The sequence below is a fragment of the Phascolarctos cinereus genome, unplaced genomic scaffold, assembly GCF_003287225.1.
Source record: "Phascolarctos cinereus isolate Bilbo 61053 unplaced genomic scaffold, phaCin_HiC Scaffold_8;HRSCAF=390, whole genome shotgun sequence".
NCBI lineage: Eukaryota > Metazoa > Chordata > Mammalia > Diprotodontia > Phascolarctidae > Phascolarctos > Phascolarctos cinereus.
Genome location: NW_027556291.1, coordinates 249,256 through 268,356, shown reverse-complemented (window position 1 = coordinate 268,356; position 19,101 = coordinate 249,256). Strand labels below are relative to the sequence as shown.

General features: G+C 44.0%; 1 protein-coding gene across 1 annotated transcript; it reads right to left on the bottom strand.

Moving 5' to 3' along the window:
* Nucleotides 1-1,116: 1,116 nt before the first annotated feature.
* Nucleotides 1,117-18,624, bottom strand: FAM120C (family with sequence similarity 120 member C). Its single transcript, XM_078147893.1, is given in 12 exon segments — nt 1,117-1,333; nt 1,484-1,491; nt 1,952-2,003; nt 2,374-2,451; nt 2,453-2,501; nt 3,002-3,086; nt 3,088-3,141; nt 3,143-3,178; nt 12,193-12,402; nt 17,294-17,434; nt 17,549-17,609; nt 18,578-18,624. Coding segments are annotated over 12 exon segments (1,038 nt in total).
* Between the last annotated feature and the right edge of the window lie 477 nt (nt 18,625-19,101).

Sequence of the window (19,101 nt, the reverse complement as noted above, 5' to 3'; positions counted from 1 at the left end):
CATCCTCTCAATTTCCAATTCTTTGCCACCACAAAAAGAGCTGCTATGAATATTTTTGTACATGTGGGTCCTTTTCCAATTTGTTTGATCTCTTTGGGATATAGCCCTAGAAGTGCAATTGCTGGATCAAAGGGTATGCACATTTTGGTAGCCCTTTGGGCATAGTTCCAAATTGTTCTCCAAAATGGTTGGATCATTTCACAGCTCCACCAATAATGCACTAGTGTTCCAATTTTCCCACATCCTCTCCAACTCAATGTTTCTCTCTTGAGAAATACCTATTGGATCAATCTTTGGATCGAACAGCCTTTTCCATGTAGCTTGGAGGAAAGGACTAAGCCTTAACAGGGTTTCTTGTGAACCCTACCCCTGTGTTAACAGCTTTAGCATTTCCGGGGAACATGTGGTGGAAGGGAGGGCTCTAGATAAAGGGCATGTGTGTGGATATACATGGCCTCCTAGATACAAGATTGGATGTACCCAGAAAAACACTCGGTCACATGTGCAGACACACCCCCACACCCCCAGTCCAATTTTAATCTATCCCTTTGTACCTTACCTCTGGGAAGTTCTCCAGTCCTTCCATTGTACAGGTAATACATCAAATCAGGGGCAGGAATATCTGCCCCAAACTTGTCCGATTCACTTGAATCCCCTAGTATGAGTACCAAGACCATTTGTCTTTTGCACATATGTAAAAAACCCAAATCAATTTTAATCATCACTAACCTTCCCCCTACAAAAAAAAAATAGCTATCTGAGTATCTGGCAGTCAAGCTACTCACTGACTAAGCTAGAGGCCAGAAGAGAAGCAGGTGGAAAAACTGATTAGAATTAGAATTGGGAACATCTACTTTGGATAACCTTAACTGGGTGTCATGTCCATTAAGCAGAAGAAAGCTCCTGGAGAGAAAAGAAACTCTAAACTGGAGCCAATGCCAATGGAGAGAGATTCTCTGATGGCACTCACAGAATGGCCTTGGGCCCAGGGGAAATCAGTGAGGCTTGTTTCGCAACCACCTTGGACCAGAACTCACCCAGGACCTAGGGCCAGAAGAAAAGGGTGGCTGGGACCATTCTAGGAGGCCAGGTTGTATGCTCATGCCTTCCTCTAATTTAAGCCTGGAATGAAGAAAGGGCATTTTTCTTAGAAGCCTATAATTCTCAGCTTCTTTAGTCAGATGAAGCCTCTCCTGCCACTTGGCTGCTGTCTCTGTGTAAGGTATCCTGGAACAGGGCTGGCTCCTCATCCAGGCTGTTGGGATTGCTGTTTACCTGGGACTGGGGATGACTAGTGATGCACTCACTGGGCTTGGACTTTCCATCTGGAGAACTCTGGAAAGACACAAAAGCTAAGAAACTGCACCCCTAGGGTTGCAGTTGCAGACGCCTTGGAAACAGGGCAGCTACAATCCAATGCTGTCCCACACAGAGGGCATCACTTGATAGTTGGCAATAGCCATGATTTCTTCAGTATGGGCACTCTCTCTGCTGAAGCAAAGCCCCTCCAAAGCCTTTATTTATAGACAGCTTTGAAACTTGCTTTGGTCAAAGAATTTCATCCCACAAGGGCCAGTCTGCTGATGTTCACTGTTTAGCTCTCATGCCATTGACAGTCTTGTATATAGCTAGGTGTGGAAGAAATGTTTGTTGAATTTAACTGAGTTCCTTGAGCACAGCCATGCTGATGGTGGCAGATGTGCGCCCTCCAGGAGCTGATCGGAAGGGATTAAAAATGGGCCATGGCTATGTTATGAAGCTGCCTACTATGACTTGAGCTTGACTCTGTCAAGCCCAGATGAAAAGAACAGAGCAAAGAGGTCACACTGTGAAATGCTGTCTTCTCATTCAAGTTCCAAAGGTCCAAGGAACCCTGGCCTAGACAGGTGACCAAAGCTGCTTATGTTATAACCACAGCAACCCTGGGGGCCGGGGAGCACCTAAAAGGCACATTTATTCTCTTCTGGCCTTTGGAGAACTTGCCAACTGGGAACTGTCCACACCTGCAGGAAGGGAGACCTGGTTAAAGATAAACAGGGTCTCCCATCATGCAGCAAGGCTGATGAGGGGACCGTAGGAGTGCTAGATGGTCACAGAAGGAGACCCGTTCAAGGACACAGAGGTCAGAGACCACCTCAAGCCCTGAGCTAACCTTTCCTTGCAAACATCAGATGCCCAGTGGCTTTTTGAACTGTGTAGGAAGCTCTCTTCCAGAAAGAACTGGTGAAGCAGGAACAAGGGGAAGCATTTTGAAAGTCACTTCCCAAACTAGGAGCTCCCCACTTCTCCACCCACATGAGCTGGGCTCCATCACTCTGCATTCCCCTCTGGACGTCCCCACTATCATCGCCATGGTTTGGCTTCTAGACATACCCTTTCACTGACCTACCAATAGGAACCACCTTCATGCCAAAGGAACCTTAGCCCTTGGAGTGTCTGCCGCCAGGCCACCATCACGGTGATCTGCAACTGCTTTCCTTGTGGTGGGATTGGATGGAAAGCTGGACAGGAAGAAGGCAATGACTTAAGCAGCATCGATTAAGCACTTACTACATACCAGATACTAAATGAGGAAGATATGAAGAAAGGGAAAAATATGCTCCCTGCCTTCAAGGAGTTCCCATTCAAACAAGGGAGACAACATGCAAATAACTATGTCCAAATAAGATGTCAGAAAGGAGAACTTGGGGGTAATCAACAAAGGGGAGACACTAGTGTTAAGGGGGATCAGGAAATGCTTCTTGGGAAAGGCAGGATTTTATCTGGGATTTGAAGGAAGCCAGGAGATGGTGATGTGGGGGGAGGATTCTAGAGGGAGCAGCCACTTAAAATACAGAGTCTAAAGATGAAATGTTGGTTGTGTTTGAGGAAAAGCCAGGAGGACAATGTCACTGGATCACAAGAAGACTAGAAAGGTAAGAAGGGGCTAGGGTATAAAGGGCTTTAAATGCTAAGGAGAGAGTCTTAGAGAAGAACAAGGAAAGCTAAAAAATGGCAATGCTAGGAAACAGCAGTCATGAGGGGGACAGAGCAGGTGATGTGGAAGTAAAGGCTGGGGGAAGTCAAACGAGGGGTGGACCCTGTGGGTAACAATGAGGGAGGCTGCAACTGGGCATTCAGCTAGATTCCTTCCAGAATACTCTTGTCTCATCTTTTCTACTTTAGTTGCCTGTTCAGTCTGTAAACAAAGAAGAGAAAATCTGTTGCAGTCTGAGAGGTTTAGACCCCACAGGGACTGGAGTACAGGACAGGGTGGTCTGAAATGAATTCACAGACTCAAGAATTCTTTAAGTCAAGGTGGCAAAGATTTATTGTTATACTATACAACTGGTAAGGATTCTCAAAGAACCTGCCATGGTATGCAGAGCTCCTTAGGGAACTTGCAACCTAACAGGAATGATGTTAAAGCTTATACAGGAAAAGCAATGGATTGTGTGCCAAGTATGCTAATTAGATAATAACATACAATATTAGTCATAGGTGTCATTCACTACTGGAAACGGGGGGTGGGGAGGGTATATTTTTGGTCTGTTATGTCTGTAACAAGGGCAATTCTACCATGATCAGCTTGTTCTTGTGACAGGGAGAGAGAGTTCGCCTCCCCGGGCCCATTCGTCAGTTATTATTGCCAGAGATAGGGTCCTTAGGCTGGAGGGAAACTGTCAAGATAGTGTTTCTGAGGCCAGGGAGAAACTGGGGTCCAAGCACAGGCACCCAAGCACCCCATCAAATCCATCACACCAATTCTGACTCGCTGCTATGAACGGCCAACAAATCATAGGCTGAGATTTACCAAATACCTACTATGTCCAATTTGGGGCTGACCCAATGTTCAGAAGTCAAGGGACAAGGGGAAGAACTCAACAATTTATGCATGTCCAACATGGGCTAATGCTTCAAGTAGTCTCACCATTCAATTACTTTCCCAGACAGAGAGAATGAGTAACTCAGGCCTCTACTTAGCATGGGATTGTAAACAAATCTAGCTAGGGCCTCATGATGACAGAGAGGTGAAGGGCTCAGAGCATAGACTGAGATATATATTTTTGGACATGGCCCCAAGTTTGTTTTGCCTGACTGATATTTGTTACAAGGGTTTGGTCTCCCTTCCTTTTCACAATGGGATGGGAATGGGGGAAAGAGGAAAGATGGATTTTGGTTAATTGAAAAAAAATTGAATTAAAAAAAATCAAACTAGCAGACTTTTAGCAAAAAGGCTGAGAGGCCTAGCTCCTCATCATCACTTTGAAACAGTAAGGACTGTAACAAATATAGGACAAGAATAAACAATAACAAAAAGTGAGTAAAAGGGAAGAACACCCCACACCCACCCACCCAAGAAAATCGCAACAGAAAAAGCAGCAGAAGGCCCGGCCCCTCTGTGTTGCAGGATCACTGGAGTCCGACAGTGACAGAGGGTGTCAACAGGTATGATGAAGGCTCAGAAAGGGCCTTCACCAGCCATCTAAACATTTGCCTTTGACCCTTTGAATCTCCATAAGTGACAATTCAACTAGACTGCTCCAACTGGAGCAATGACCTGGGTGAGAAAGAAGAGGTGGCCTTGGATGAGACAGAAAGCTCCAACAAGATGGCCAAGTGAGAGGTGTATGACCCCAGCTCCCCTTCATCACTTCATTCCAACTAGAAATGTGCCTTATAAATGAGAAAGACAAAAAAGGGGAAATCCTTGGAATCACAGCAACACATCACACAGATTCTTTCTGACAGCCAGGTAGGATTTATACCAGGAGTGCAGGGCTGATTCACTATGAGGAGAACTGACCAGATTCATGGTGGCAAGAACAACCAAAATCATGATTCTATCAAGACTTTTGGCAAGATGCAACAGCCATGCCTATGAAAAACACTACAAAGCTTAAGAATAACTGGATCTTTCCCTAATATGAGAAGTCATATCTTCCATGAAATCAAGAGCTGGTGTTATCAGTAATGAGGATAAAGAGGCTTTTCAAGGAGGATCAGGGATATCCATTATCATCATTACTGTTCAATATTGTGCTAGAAATGTGCACTATAGCAATAAGAAAAGAAAGAGAAATGGAGGGAATAAGCATAAGAAAAAGGAAACAAAGTTATTGGGGGTTTTTTGCAGATGATAGGATGTTTTACTAAGAAAAGCCCAAGTCAACTAAAAAACTAATTGAAACAATAAACAACTTCAACAAATTAGCAGTAAATAAAAACAAACCCACACAAGTCATTAGCATTTATGGATATTGCCAATGAAATCCAGTAGGAAGAGATAGAGGGATTCCATTAAAAAAAAAAAACTATAGAAAACACAAAATATTTGGGGGTCTACCTGCCAAGACACCAACAGAAACTATATGAACACAATTACAAAACAGTCTTTGCAGAAATAATGACAGATCTAAATAGTTGGAGAAATAGTAATTGTTTATGGGTAGGATATGCCAATATTAAAAAAAAATGGCAGTCTTCCTAAATTAATTTACTTATTCAGTATCATCCCCAAACTACCAGAGGTTTATTTTTATAGAGCTAGGGGAAAAAACCCCAACAAAATTCATCTGGGAAACAAAAGGTTAAAAATTTCAAGGGAATTAATGAAAAAAAAATGGGAGAGAAGGAGGCCTAGCCATAGCAGATCTCAAACTATACTGCAAAGTAGTAGTAATCACCAAAACAATTTAATACTGGCTAAGAAAGAGGTTGCTCCCTAGAACAGATCAGGGACATAATATACAGAAGCAAATGAAAAGAGTAGCCTGGTATTCAAGAAACACAGCGATCCCAGCTATTGGAGCATGAACTCTGTATTTAGTCGAAAGTCTTAGGAAAACTAGAAAGCAGTCTGGCAAAAATTCTGTCTAGACCAGCATCTGACACCATACACCAAGATAAACTCCACAGGAATTCATGCAATTAGATGCAAAGGCGATATCAGAAACAGATCAGAAGAGCAAGGACACAATTCCCTGGCAGATCTATGGAAAGGGAAAGAATTTATGACCAAGCAAGGAATGGAAATGATGAAAGAAGGTCAAATGGACGATTCTGATTCTATAAAATGGGACGATTTTTGCAGGAAGAAAATCAATGCAAGAAAAAGTGAAAAAGAAGCAGGCAAATGGAGGGGGAAACCTCTGCAGTGAGTCTGTCTGATAAAGGTCCAATCTCCAAGGTAGAAAGGGAATGAGCTCAAATGTCTAAGAAAGAGTGTCATTCCTCAATTGATTAGAGGGCAAAGGGAATGAACAGGAAGCTTTCAGGGAAAGAAATCCAAGTAATCAAATAGCTATGTGAAAAAAATACTGTAAATCACTACTAAATAGGAACGTGTAAGTTAGAACAACTCCGAGGTTCTACCTCACACCCATCAGGAAAATGATAAATGTTGCAGGGGACTGTTCTAGGGACACCAAACTAGACCTCCAATATGCCTGGGTACACGAATGCACTGTTGATGGAGCTGTGAACTCCACGCCCCAACCATTCTGGAAGGCAATTTGGAACTAAGCTCCAGAAGCTTATTAAACCTTTGGACCCAGCTCTACTCCCTACCAGATTGAGACACCGACGAGATCAAAGAAAGAGGACAAGTACTAATCTGTACAAAAACAGTTCTAGCAGCGCAATGTGAGGGGGCACCCATCAACTGGGGAATGGCTGAACAAGTTGTGCTATATGAATGTGGTGGACTTACTATTATGCTGTAAGAAATGAAGAACAGGCCAATTTCAAAGCAACCTTAGAAGACTAGTACGAACTGATACAGAGGGAAGTGAGCAGTACCAGGAGAATAAGTCATAAAATAACAGCAATACTATAAAGACAAATAACCTTGAAAGATTTGGGAACTCAGATCAACACAAAGACCAGCCACAATTCCAGTGGACTCGTGATGGAAACATGCTACCCACAGCCAGAGAGATATGATGGACTCAGAGTATAGACTGAAACAAATTTTTATTTTGCACATGACCAATTTCAGAATTTGTTTTGCTTGACTATTCATGTTTGTAACAGGAGATTTTGCTTTTCTTACTTTCTCAATGGTGTTGGGGGGAGGCATGTGAAAGAGAGAGAGAAGTTGGATCTTTATTTGAAAGAAAATTTAATTTTAAAAATAATCATAAAAGCTGAAAAAAGAAAAGATCAGTGGTCACTTTGGAGAAAGCAATTTTGATGGAGTGAGGAGGTCAAACCATAGAGAGTTAAGAAGAAAGTGAAAGGAAAGGAAATGGAGGCACCTATTGTACAACCTTCTCAAGTTTTGCCACAACAGGCAGGAGAGACATGGGATGAGAGTTAGCAAAGTCAGACAGATCAATGGAGGGGTTTTTGAAGATAGGGGAGACATAGGTGTGTTTGCAGGGAGAAAGGAAGCAGTTAGGAGACAGGAAGAAACTGAATCCCTAATCAGTGATAGAATGGGGATGTCAGAAGAGGCAATCTGCTAGAAGCGATGGAAGGGACTGTATGGTTTGGAAATGGTGGCTGGGAATATAGTTCTGGTTCTAGGTAAGATAAGGCAAGAGATCACTTCTCCAAGCCCAGGAGGGTTCCAGGAGCTGAGTTCAAGTTCCTCTGTGGAGGAAGTGGGGGTGACATCCCAGAATGTAGGTGGCATGGTTTGGAGCCAGCAATCCTACTTCAGGTACCCCATCCTAAGACTAGTAGAGGGCACAGGGGACAGAGATTGGGAACTCTGGCTCAGCCATGCTAACCATGTTAGCTATCTATACATCAGTGTCCTAGACTGAGTCTGCTAGAGGAGACACAACTAAGGATCTCTATTATCAGCCACGTTTGTGGCTTCTTGCAGCTGTCCATTCCTACTTAGGTTCTGCATGGAGAGATCAGATCGACAATAACTCTAAGAAACACAGAAACAACAACGAGGTTGTCCGAGATGAGACTTCCCAAGCAGACATGAGTAAAGAAGAAAAGTCTTGGCATTGTGCAGAAATCGTAGGGATTAAGATAAAATCCCCAAAGAAGGAAATAGTTCTGCAATAATCCCAAGTAGAATCACAGGGGGAAACCCCCCAAAAGAACAGAACGAGCACAAGCAAACAGGGAGCAGTGTCCTCCCATGCAAAGGCATAGATATGGCAGATGCAACATCACTTGTGAGGATAGAGAGGCACAGGAAAGACAGGAAGATTATATAGTGAGGCTGGAAAGGTAGCTTGAGGCCAGGTGGCGCAGTAGATAGAGCTCCTGCCTTGGAATCAGGAAGACCTGAGTTCAAATCCGGACTCAGACACTTGACACTAGCTGTGTGACCCTGGGCAAGGCACTTAACCCCCATTGCCTCACCAAAATAAATAAATAAACATATACTGACTATTGACTGTGGAGTGAAGGAGAGTGAGGAGTCAAGTATGACAAGGTTATGACACTGCGGGGCTGGGAGGGCTGGATGTGCCCTCCACAGTAAGAGGGAATGATAGCGAGTTCCCTGTGGAACGTGCAAAGTTTAAGATGTCTAGAGACTTCCAACAAACAAAGCCCTGGGAATACAAAGAGAAAAGAAAGATTAGACACTCCTCATCACTGCCACTCTCTGAAAGACAAGATAGAGAGGTGAACTCAACATGTTATGGTGAGGAAGAGAAGGGGAAGGTATTGCCTAAGTAGAGGCAGAGGAGAAACAAAACAATCACTTCTGGACCATAAGATGGCAGTTTACTGTCAGAATCGAGAGTCAACTTAAAACTCAACTGAAACAATGAATAACATTAGCAAAGTGGCAGGATAGAGAATCAGATCTTATAAATAGTTCGTGCACATTTCTGTGTTTTACCAACAAACCCTAGAAGGAAGAGATGGGAAAACAATATTCAAATATCTACCAAATAATTCCACAAATACTTGGGAGTCTACCTACCAAAATAAACACAGGAACAATCTGAACACAGCTACAAAATATTTTGTTAAAAATTAATTTATTTTAAACTTCAACACAAAATGGGGGGGGGGAAGCATTGCCATGTGCACAGCAGAGCATAAGAGAGGCTGCAAAATAGACAGCAATCAATTTCTGTTTCGAGAAAGCCTATTGATAAATACTGCACATTGTGTTCTGAGCTGCCGGGCTTCTCTTTGCTTCCTTGTAAGTTTTCGTTTGTTCTCTGCTGTGCACTTTTTACTTTGCTCTTTTGTCCCCTTTCCTCCCCCCCCCCAGGCTACAATTAATTGAGGACAGATTTATATATACATAATATACATACACATATATGCACATGCATACATATATACGTGCAAACACATATACGTACATATATACATACATACACTTACAGACACATACATATACTTAGATATCTATAATCACGCTTATATGTAGACATATACATTCATACACATCTATGTAAGGCTGTACTATACTTGTCTGTCCTCTGTTTCTCTGACGGTGGATAACGTCTTCCTTGGTAAGTCCAAGTCTATTCTGTATTTTTCTAAGTCCACCCACTCGTTCTTTCCTGCACCACAGCCATTTTCCAACCTTATACTGTCGAGTTATTTTAAATAGTCTAAAACAATATTGATTAATCTGGCTGATAAATGGTGTACTTTCCCTATTTTTCTCTTTTGATTAAATCTATTTTAGCCTTAACTTTGTCTGAGATCGTAACTACTACCCCTGCTTTTTTCCCTAAGAAATTCGACTCCTGATCTTTATTTTATGTTTGTATGTATCTCTTATTTGCTGTCACTCCTGACTCCTCTACTTTACTTCTACCTGCTACCTTGCTATTACTTAACCTAGCTCCCCCTCCCTCCAAAGATCCCTCCCTTATCCTCCCATCCCCATTAATCTAAACATCCTTCTATACCACCCCCCCTTATCCTATTCCCTTCCTCTCTTATTTTTTATAAATTTAGAAGACTTTTATTCCCTTCTAAATGTTTATATTGTTCTCTCTTTAACCCAGTTCTGATGTGAGTAGGGTTCCCTTTAAAGATCCCTCCCTTATCCCCTACCCCCTCCCCCCATTTCCTTAGCCTTTTATTTCTTTCTGAATTTAGAACATTTTTATATCTTTCTAGATATATGTATTGTTAAAGATAAAAGTATTGTTCCCTCTTTAACCTATTCCCAATAAAAAGTGGGGTTCCAGCACTACCAGCCTTCCTCCCTCATCTAATTCCTCTGTGTCAGTTCTCCTCACACCTCATCTGTATAGGATAATTACTCTTTTTACCTTTTCCTACGTGGTTATTTTTAAGAATCACATCATACTCAGCTCCACCCCAATCTTTCTTTCAAACTACCCAATCACTAATAACAATCCTAGACACACGTTTTACATTTCCTCATATAAAAGATAAACAGTCTGTCCTTATTGAATCTACAAAATATTCTTTACAGAAATGACAGAGCTAAAGAGTTGGAGAAATATTAATTATTCATAGGGAAGTCAAGCCAGTATAAGAAAGTTGACAAGACTTCCTAACATAATTTACTTATTCATTGGGATACCAATCAAACTACCAAAGGATTACTTTATAGAGCTAGAAAAAATGACAAAATTCATCTGGAGGACCAAAAGGTCAAGAATCTCAAGGGAAGTATTGAAAAAAAAGTGGGAAGGAAGAGGGCCTAGCAGCACCAGGTGTCAAACTACACTACAAAGTAGTAATCATCAAAATGAGTTGATACTGGTTAAAAATAACCAAAAAACAGAGAGGTTGGTCAGACTGGGGGGACAGACTGGGCACACAGCATACATAAAGAGGCAAACAAACCTAGCAGTATTGTGGTCTATGGACCCAATTCCCAAGGAAGGATGTGTTGTTTGACAAAAACTGCTGGGCATACTGGATAGCATACTGGCAGCAATTAGGCTTAGATGAAACTTCACACCATATGCCAACATTAGTGCCCAATGCGTATTGGACTACGATATAAAATATTCTATCACAAAGAAATTCAAGGAGCAGGGAAGAAATCACCTTTCAGATCAATGAACAGGACTTAGGGTTCATGACCAAACAATCTGCTGAGAGGGTTATGGAAGATAAAGTCAACAATTTTGGTTGCACAAAATTAAAAAGTCTTTGAACAAACAAAATCAATACAGCCAAAATTAGAAGGGGGACAGATACCTAGGGGGAAAAGCTTTGCAGCAAGTTTTTCTGATTAAAGTCTCATTTCTAAGCTCCATAAGGAATCTTTTCAAATCTGTAAGAATAAGGGTTTTGTTTTTCTTCCTTTTTCAATGATGAGGAGGTGGATAGTAGAGAAAAATACATGTTTATAAATTTTTTAAAAAATATAAATGGAAAAAGAAGTCTGCCTTTTCAAATTGATGGCATCTAAGATCATCTAAGATTGACAGTTGTACTTAAGAGATGCAGATGCAAATTTGGCATAGCAAGTTTTTAAAAGAAATGTGAGCCATCCATCAATAACCCCCTGAAAATATTATGAAGTGAATAATACCTTGTTTATAGCTATTCATAATGAAGAGAAATGCAAATTTAAACAAGTCTTCTGCTGACCCCCTACTCAGGTGGATACTGGAGGGGCTGTTGGTTTACAGCTGGTGCAGTTGCTAAATGCTTGGGCTATTTTGGAAGACAATTCGAAATTATGAAGGAAAAGTTCATCCTCTTTACCCCAGATATTCAGACACTGGGCCCATACCTAGAGGAGGTAGAGCAAGAAGAGGCCCCACATACAAAAATATTCACGGGAACATTATTTGTGATGAGAAATGAGTGGGGAAAAATACATGCCCAAGGAGACAGGAATGGCTGGTGCGAAGAATGAAGAGACTCCCAAGACCATTTGTATAAAGTAAAGGGGGTTAGAGCCAGCATAGGTAACAGAATGATACACCAATGTACAGAAGAACCATGTGGAGAGGAGACAAGACAGAAATGGGATCAAAGACAATGGCTGATGGTCCTGCCATTATTTCCTTTCTGTTAAGAATTAATGAACTTTTTAAAATTGAAAATGTGATTTGTTTGGGAGAGTTTTTGAGAAATATCTGTCACAGCTAAACAAAATGCAGTAATATTTTTTAAACTTAATAAACATAAACATTTACCTACTACTTTTTCTGTATGCCAGGCTTCCAGGGTCTGTCTGTCTTCTGGAACAATATTTTATATGGCTTACTCAACTTTCCAAAGCCCTTCCTCTGCCCCTACAGACACATCCCTATCACAAAACCACTACTGGGTCACCTGACTATCACAAAGCTTAATCAGTGCTGTCTGTTCTCTTCCTGCCTTAACCAGCTTGCTCTAAAACAACTTCCCATCAAAGTAGATCCAGGGGCAGCAGTATTCTTAGGGCACTGGCCCACCACAGGCATCATTGGCAGACAGAGCAGTGTCAACCCCACTCATAAAGAGGGCAGCAAGCTGGATCCCTCAGACAGCCAGTTTCTCAATCTAAAGTGAACAAGAAAAGAATTGGTTAGGGAACCCATCTCTGATGCTAATCATTGGAGGGTCCTTATCCAGTTAAGGCTTAAGAACTATTTGACCAAACCTCCCCTTTGTGGACCCACTAATTTGGGTCCATCAGTGAAAATGGCCCAGGCAGGTCCCTGAGCAACCCCATAGGCTGTGGATCAAATGTTCTGTGCCACATCTAGCCTTACTGCCCTCACAAAGCCAGAAGGCAACTCTTTGGGACAGTGTGGGAGATCTGCTGTAAGCCCTCCACCTCTCTAGCTGGCTGTTTTCAAAGAAAGTTAAGCGAATTTGCACGATGGCTCCATTAAGCCTACTACCCAGGGTGGGCAGAACTCTATGCCCTGTGTACCAGGAACCACATGAGGTCCTTTTATGTGCAAGAGCAAGGGGACAGAGGCCATGGGCAATCAAGCTACCTTCAGTTCCTGATACAGGAGCTGATTCCTCCCCCCTCCACCCCTCTGCCACTGAATCATGTAACGAAGGAAAAGCCAACACAGTAAAACACCCAAACCACAATGGACCCAAACCCAAAGGAGAAGAAAGCCTCTTCTATCCAAGTGTTAGCTTCCCAGTTGATGCACACACTTCTTTTTCACATTTTTTAACTCTAACCCCAACTCCATGTCTACCCAGTCATCCACTATGACAAAGAATAAAAGGGAGAAAAGAGCCACTCAGCAAAACTAGCCAACATATCAACTATGTGGCAAACTCTATACGATGCTCTCCAACTCTGAAAAGAAGGGAAAGAGTGATACATTAAATACAAATTCAAGGTTTGCAGCCAAGATAGCTAGTGGAACAGAGACAGAGGGCCTAGTTCCCATCAAAAAGTTAAGAAGGAATGCTGAGCAAGAAATCTAATAAGCTACTACAGTGCTACAGGCCTGCCCAGGCCCTTAGGCTTCCATGGCCCTACTACTCTAGCCTGAGATATAACTAAGCAGAAGTTTTGAACTTGATGCCCAGGAACTTATTTTTTGCTTCATATTTTAATAGAACCCACTTCCTTTGGAACTCTATTGATTTTATGTATTTAAAAACATGATTCAAAGAAGGGATTGACTGGCTTTAGCAGACTGACTGCCAAAGGGCTCCATAATACCCAAAAGACTCTGTGAAGATGCAGCACTTGAACTCTGAACCTTTCTGATGTGAGGGGAGGCAGAGGCCCCTAACTCCTTACTATCTAACCCTGGGAACTGAAGTGACCCAGCATGAGGCCAAGTGGGGCCCAATGCAAAAGTACAGTTAGGGGCAGGGCATGGCTCTCAAACAAAGCCTGGGTTCAAGAGCTAGGGAGAAGAAAAAGCAAAGAAGAGCTCAACCAGTATCAAAAACTAGTGCAAATCTCAAGATGCCCAAAAATCCAGCCTGGAAGAGAGAGGGACTAGATCCAACTGCAAGCAGACACAAAGGGAAAGAAGGGGGTTTTCCACAAGGACTCCATGAATACCTAAGAGAAACGAAGGGAGTGAGAAAAAGGGAAATGAAACAAACAAAAAGCTCTGGAGGAAAGAATTGGAAGGAGAATAAGCAGTTTGCAGGAGGATGTGGACAATGTACTCCAAAGAACAAAGTCCCTGCAAACCAGAATGCCTTTAGGGTTCAAAGAGAAATCAGCAACTCCAGGAGATGACAAGTAGTTGTTGGAACAAAGTCAGAAGTTGAAAAAAGAGAAGAACATGTGAGGTCTCTGCCGCCAAAACTGACCTCCAAGACAGGGCAAGGGGAGAGAATTTGAGAGTGTTTTGCATTCCCTGAAAACCACTATTCAAAAACCAAAAGTCTGGAGCTTCTAGTTCAAAATAAAATAGATAAATAAAAACCACCCAGGTCTCTTTTTAATCCAGGGGGCAAAATGAAGGCAGAAAGAACCCACCGATTACCTCCTAAACTCAGTTCCGACAGGGAAAGGCCCAGGAATGTCACAGTAATTATCCAGAGCTTCCACAACAAAGACAAAATCCTGCAAGCACCCAGAACCAGGGAAATACAGTCAGGATCACTGACAAGCTGGACTATAAACCAACACTGTATGCCAAGAAGGGACCCTGGCATACCACACCCCAAAGGCAAAAGGTACGACCTACGACAGCTTACAGCAAAGAAGGACTCATCCAGCAAAGCTGAGTTATCTTCCTAGAGGGGGAAAGATGGAGCTTGAAAGGAAGAGAGGAATGTCAAGCATTCCTGATGAAAAGACCAGAGCTGAGGAAGAAGAAACTCTGAAATGCAAATGCAGAGTCCAGAGAAACTCAGAAAGGAAAATTTCTCTGAGTAATTCTCTGAGTATGATGAGGTTGGGCTAACACTCTACCAGGGGAGAAGAAACCAGGATCCTTTTGGCCCTTGGATATCTTCAAAGGGTACTGAGGGAGTGGAATGAGAAAAATGGAGGCCCTGAGGAGGCACAGGGAGGGGAGGAGGACAAAGACACTCATGTGGAGGGAGGAAGAAGAACTGGGTGGAGGGACTTGCTATCTGTCCTGATTGGAGTGCATGGAAAGAAGAGTATAGGATAGAAACAGGTAGGAGGAGCCGGGGTGGGGGTGGGGGGTACTGAGCACCAGAGGAAGCTCACTCTTCTCTGAAACAGACCAAGGAAGTGGACAGTCAGGTGCAGAAATATGCCCAACTCATATGCGGGGACACATTCGCAGACTGGGGAGCAGGGGGTTAGGAAGATGAAAACTAAGCCCTTGACCCTGAAGCAGCAATAAAAAGGACCAAGGAAAAAGCCAAGTCCTAGGAACCAAACTTCGGTGTAGGAATGTCATTGCTGGAAGAAAAGACAGGGCTGATTTCAGAGAATCCTGGGAACACATGTAAGGAGTGGGCAGAGTGAAGTGAGCAGAACCAGGAGAACCCTTTCTACAAGACTGGCCACATGCTAAAGCCCAACCACTCTGAAAGACTAACAAATTCTGACCAATGGATTGAGACAGCTAGGCCCAGAGTACTGGGCCTGGGAGCAGGAAAACCTGAGTTCAATCTGGCCTCAGACACTAAATAGCTCTGTGACCTTGGCAAGTCCCCTCACCTTTGTCTGCCTCAAGTTATCTTGTCTATAAAATGGGGGACAGAGTAGCCCCCACCTCCCAGGACTGTTGTGAGGATCCAGTGAGATCATGTTTGTGAAATCTTGGCGCCTTGCCTGGGACATAGCAGGCTCTATATAAATGCTTGGTTCCTTCCTCTCCTCTCTTTTCTTCCTTCCTATGATCCGCCATATCTCTAGAGGACCTCCAATGGGGTGTGCTAATCACGTCCTTACATAAGGAGCAGAAAGAACCAGAGCACATCTGGGGCCATGACCATTGGGTGGATTCCTTGTTACGAGGGTTTTGGGGTTTGTTTTCCCTTCTCAGTTTGTAATTGGAGTGGGAGGTGAGGGCTAGCAAAGGCAAGTCTAATAGAAAAGAAGAAAAGACGAGGAGGACCATTGAAACATTTTTCAAAGTGTACAGAGAAAACCGGAAGGAAACAGAGATAAAAAAAAGTCAATTTGGAAAGTAATATGGTGAATATACAAGTGATAAGGAAAAGAGATTCATGGTTTCATATGCAATCATCTTTATGTATCCAACTGTTTCTAGAAATGACCCCCCGGCCCAGCACTCTGCCCACTCCTGAAGGAGGTAGGGGGGGACTCAGAGGGCAGAATGAGGCCTTCATCTGTGGATGTAGCCAATGGAGCAATCTGTTCTGCTTGACATTGCACATTTGTTACAAGGATTTTGATTTTCTTTCTTTTTCATCTTGGGGAGGAGGTGGGAAGGAGAAAAAATACAATTTTGTTCCTTCAAAAAAATACAATTTAGTTAAAAACCATTTCCAAGAGATTGCCTTGCAGCACTGCTGGGAAACAGTGAGAGTTTGAAAAGCCTCAGCAGCCCACACAGTGCTGCTGGGACCTGTAGCCAGGACTTCCTCCCCACCCACAGCCCTGCCACCAGATCCTGGCGGAGCTTGCCTGGCCTTCCAAAGCCAGGATGTATTAGAGGGAAGACATGAACTCAGGTGTTCCTAACTCTAAGATGAGCTCTGTCTACACTGACCCGCTGCCTGTTAGGAAATCCCAGGTGGTGATGTGAATTGGTCCAGTATTTCTGGAAAATAACTTGGAACTCTGTGAGAAAAGTCACATAAAGGGGTCACACCTTTGGACCCAGTGATCCCTCTACAGGATGTGTCCAATAAGGACAGAAAAAAAAAGTCTATTTACAGCTTCAGTTCTGAGGGAGCAAAGCTGGTGTCCATCAAATGGGGAATAGCAGGCCAGACTGTTGTATGGAAACGTAAAACAATGGATGACTGTGCAGTGGTAAGAGATGAAGGACATAAAAAATGCAGAGAAGCTTGGGAAGACCGGAATGAACAGATGCAGAGCCAGGAAGCCAACGCACACATGACAGCAACACATAAGAACAGCGAGCAATTCTAGGGCCAGTCTGGACTGTTAGGGGTCTCGTAAGAGCAGCCACAGTCCCTAGGGCAGTTTTTTTTGTGCTTAACTGTCACTCTCTGCCAGAGAGGCAGGGTCTCTTGGAGGACAGGCATTGGGAAATGACAGCAAAGTGTTTCAAAAGCATCAACAAAACATTAAGCAAACAATAGCTGAAGCTCGTGATGGCATAGGCTCCTCCACCATCCACCAGAACCTTGGCAGCATCTGGGCCACACAAGCAACTACTTTGCTTCCTGGCTGTGTTCCAGAGAGGGGAACTTGCCAGGAAGTGGTCTCTGAATGACCTGGGCAGGCAAGGGAGAAAGAGGTGAGAATGGACCCCTACTCGCCACCATGCCTGAGTCAGGATCCCAGAGCAAAGAGTGACCTGTCGCTGGTGAGCAATCTCACCGAGAAGGAAGGACTTGGAGAAGGGGTGCCGAGTGTCTGCTTGGCTGGACTCAGTGCGAGCACGTGCTGCTTGGGCCTCCTTCCCTTCAGGGCCTCAGATCCTTCCGCATGGAGGTCTCTGCACTGGCTACTAGCCACTGTCTTTGTATGTCACAGAAACGGAGACAGCACCAGCTGGTCCCAGGAACCTGGGGCCCACACCCAGTCAGCCACAGCAGAAGGGACAGATGAGAAAGCCAGTGGGGCATCTCTTACTTTCCACAGGAAGCTGCCTGCAATGGCAAGGTGCTCTAGTTTCTTCCGGGTCTCTGCCAGGCTGGTGGGCGGGCCAGAACAGGATAACGGCTCAGGGTTACATTCATCCTCAATTCACAGGGGGATCTTGGTCTCACCCTAGAAGGGAGCCAGTGACTAAAACTTCATCCATGAGGCTTGGGCAGCAAGAGACCTGGCTTCTCTGCCTGGCTGACTTCTTCCTGCTTTTTTTTCCACCTTAATGGGAACCATCAATACAAGGGCCGATCTGGACTGCCTGGGGGCCACACAAGGGCAGCCACAGTCCCCAGGGCAGTTTTTTGCCAAAATACTTTACATATATCATTTCATTTGATCTTCACAATAACCAGGCAGGGGTTCTTATCATCCCCATGTTACAGCAGAGAAAACTGAGGCAGACAGGGGTTAAGTGATTAGCCCAGGGTTACCTAGCCAGTAAGTACCTGAGGCTAGATTGCAGATCTTCCTGACTCCGGGCTCAGTGCTCTGCCCTCTAGCCACATCACGTGTCCACTGGTAGCCGTTCTGTCGGGCCGATATTCTTCCCATGTGTCTCCAGAAGAGACAAGACCTCTCCTGAGCCCCAAACATGCCTCCTTTATAGCTAGGTCCATCCCAACTAGGTGCCCTCACCATAGGGGAGCAGGGCAGCTCCCACCAAGCAAAAAGTGGTGAGAGCAGGGGAAATCTGAAGACTGGTTCTTTCCAAAAGTGTTGCAATCGGATGGCTTCAGGAGATTTGCATAGGAAGGGCCCTCTCCCTTTTTGTTCCCTAAGGCCCTCCTGACTCTGAAAGATGAAATAATGGGCAACCTCCAGGGTGGCTCCCTTCTACTAGACTTGCCTAACATTTGGGGGGGTGGGAGTGGGCAACAAAGACTCTCAGGCTTGGAAAGTGCCATTAGGAGAGGAAAAGCACATGACCTGAGTGGTCTACACCCTCACCTTGGTGAAGACATGGTAGATATGAAGGGATATCACTTCCTCTGTCAGTGTTCAACAACTTACAAGACCTCTGGGGCTACTGGTGGCAAGGGCAGCCTGGTGCTATCCATGCGGTCCTCGTTTCCTTGGACAGCAGAGATGGGATGTGGGGCTCCCCACTGCCCAGGCTGGCATCTGAGTCCCCTAGTGGAGGCCCTTGTCATCACTGGCATCCTTCTAGCCCATCTTATGCTCCAGTGGCTCGATGATTTGACAATTTTGAAAGAGAGGTTAGGGGCTCAGATTCTTAAAATCTAGCCAATAGCTCAGTAATGTTCAGACTCCTTAAGAGTCTGGCCAATATGGTGGATGTTCTAATAAACCTTGTCTTTGGCTGGAGAAAAAAAAGAGAGAGGTTAGGGAGAAGATGTCTTCTTGTTTTTTGGACAGTGGATCAGCTCTGGGACACAAGACAGAACTGGTGGGAAAAGTGGCCATGGCACCACTACCTTTCACCACTGGTTTTATCTGACCCAGACCAAAAGGTACCCTGGAAACTTGTAAGACATGGAGCCACCCTCCTGCCACATCTGTATTCACCCCAAGAG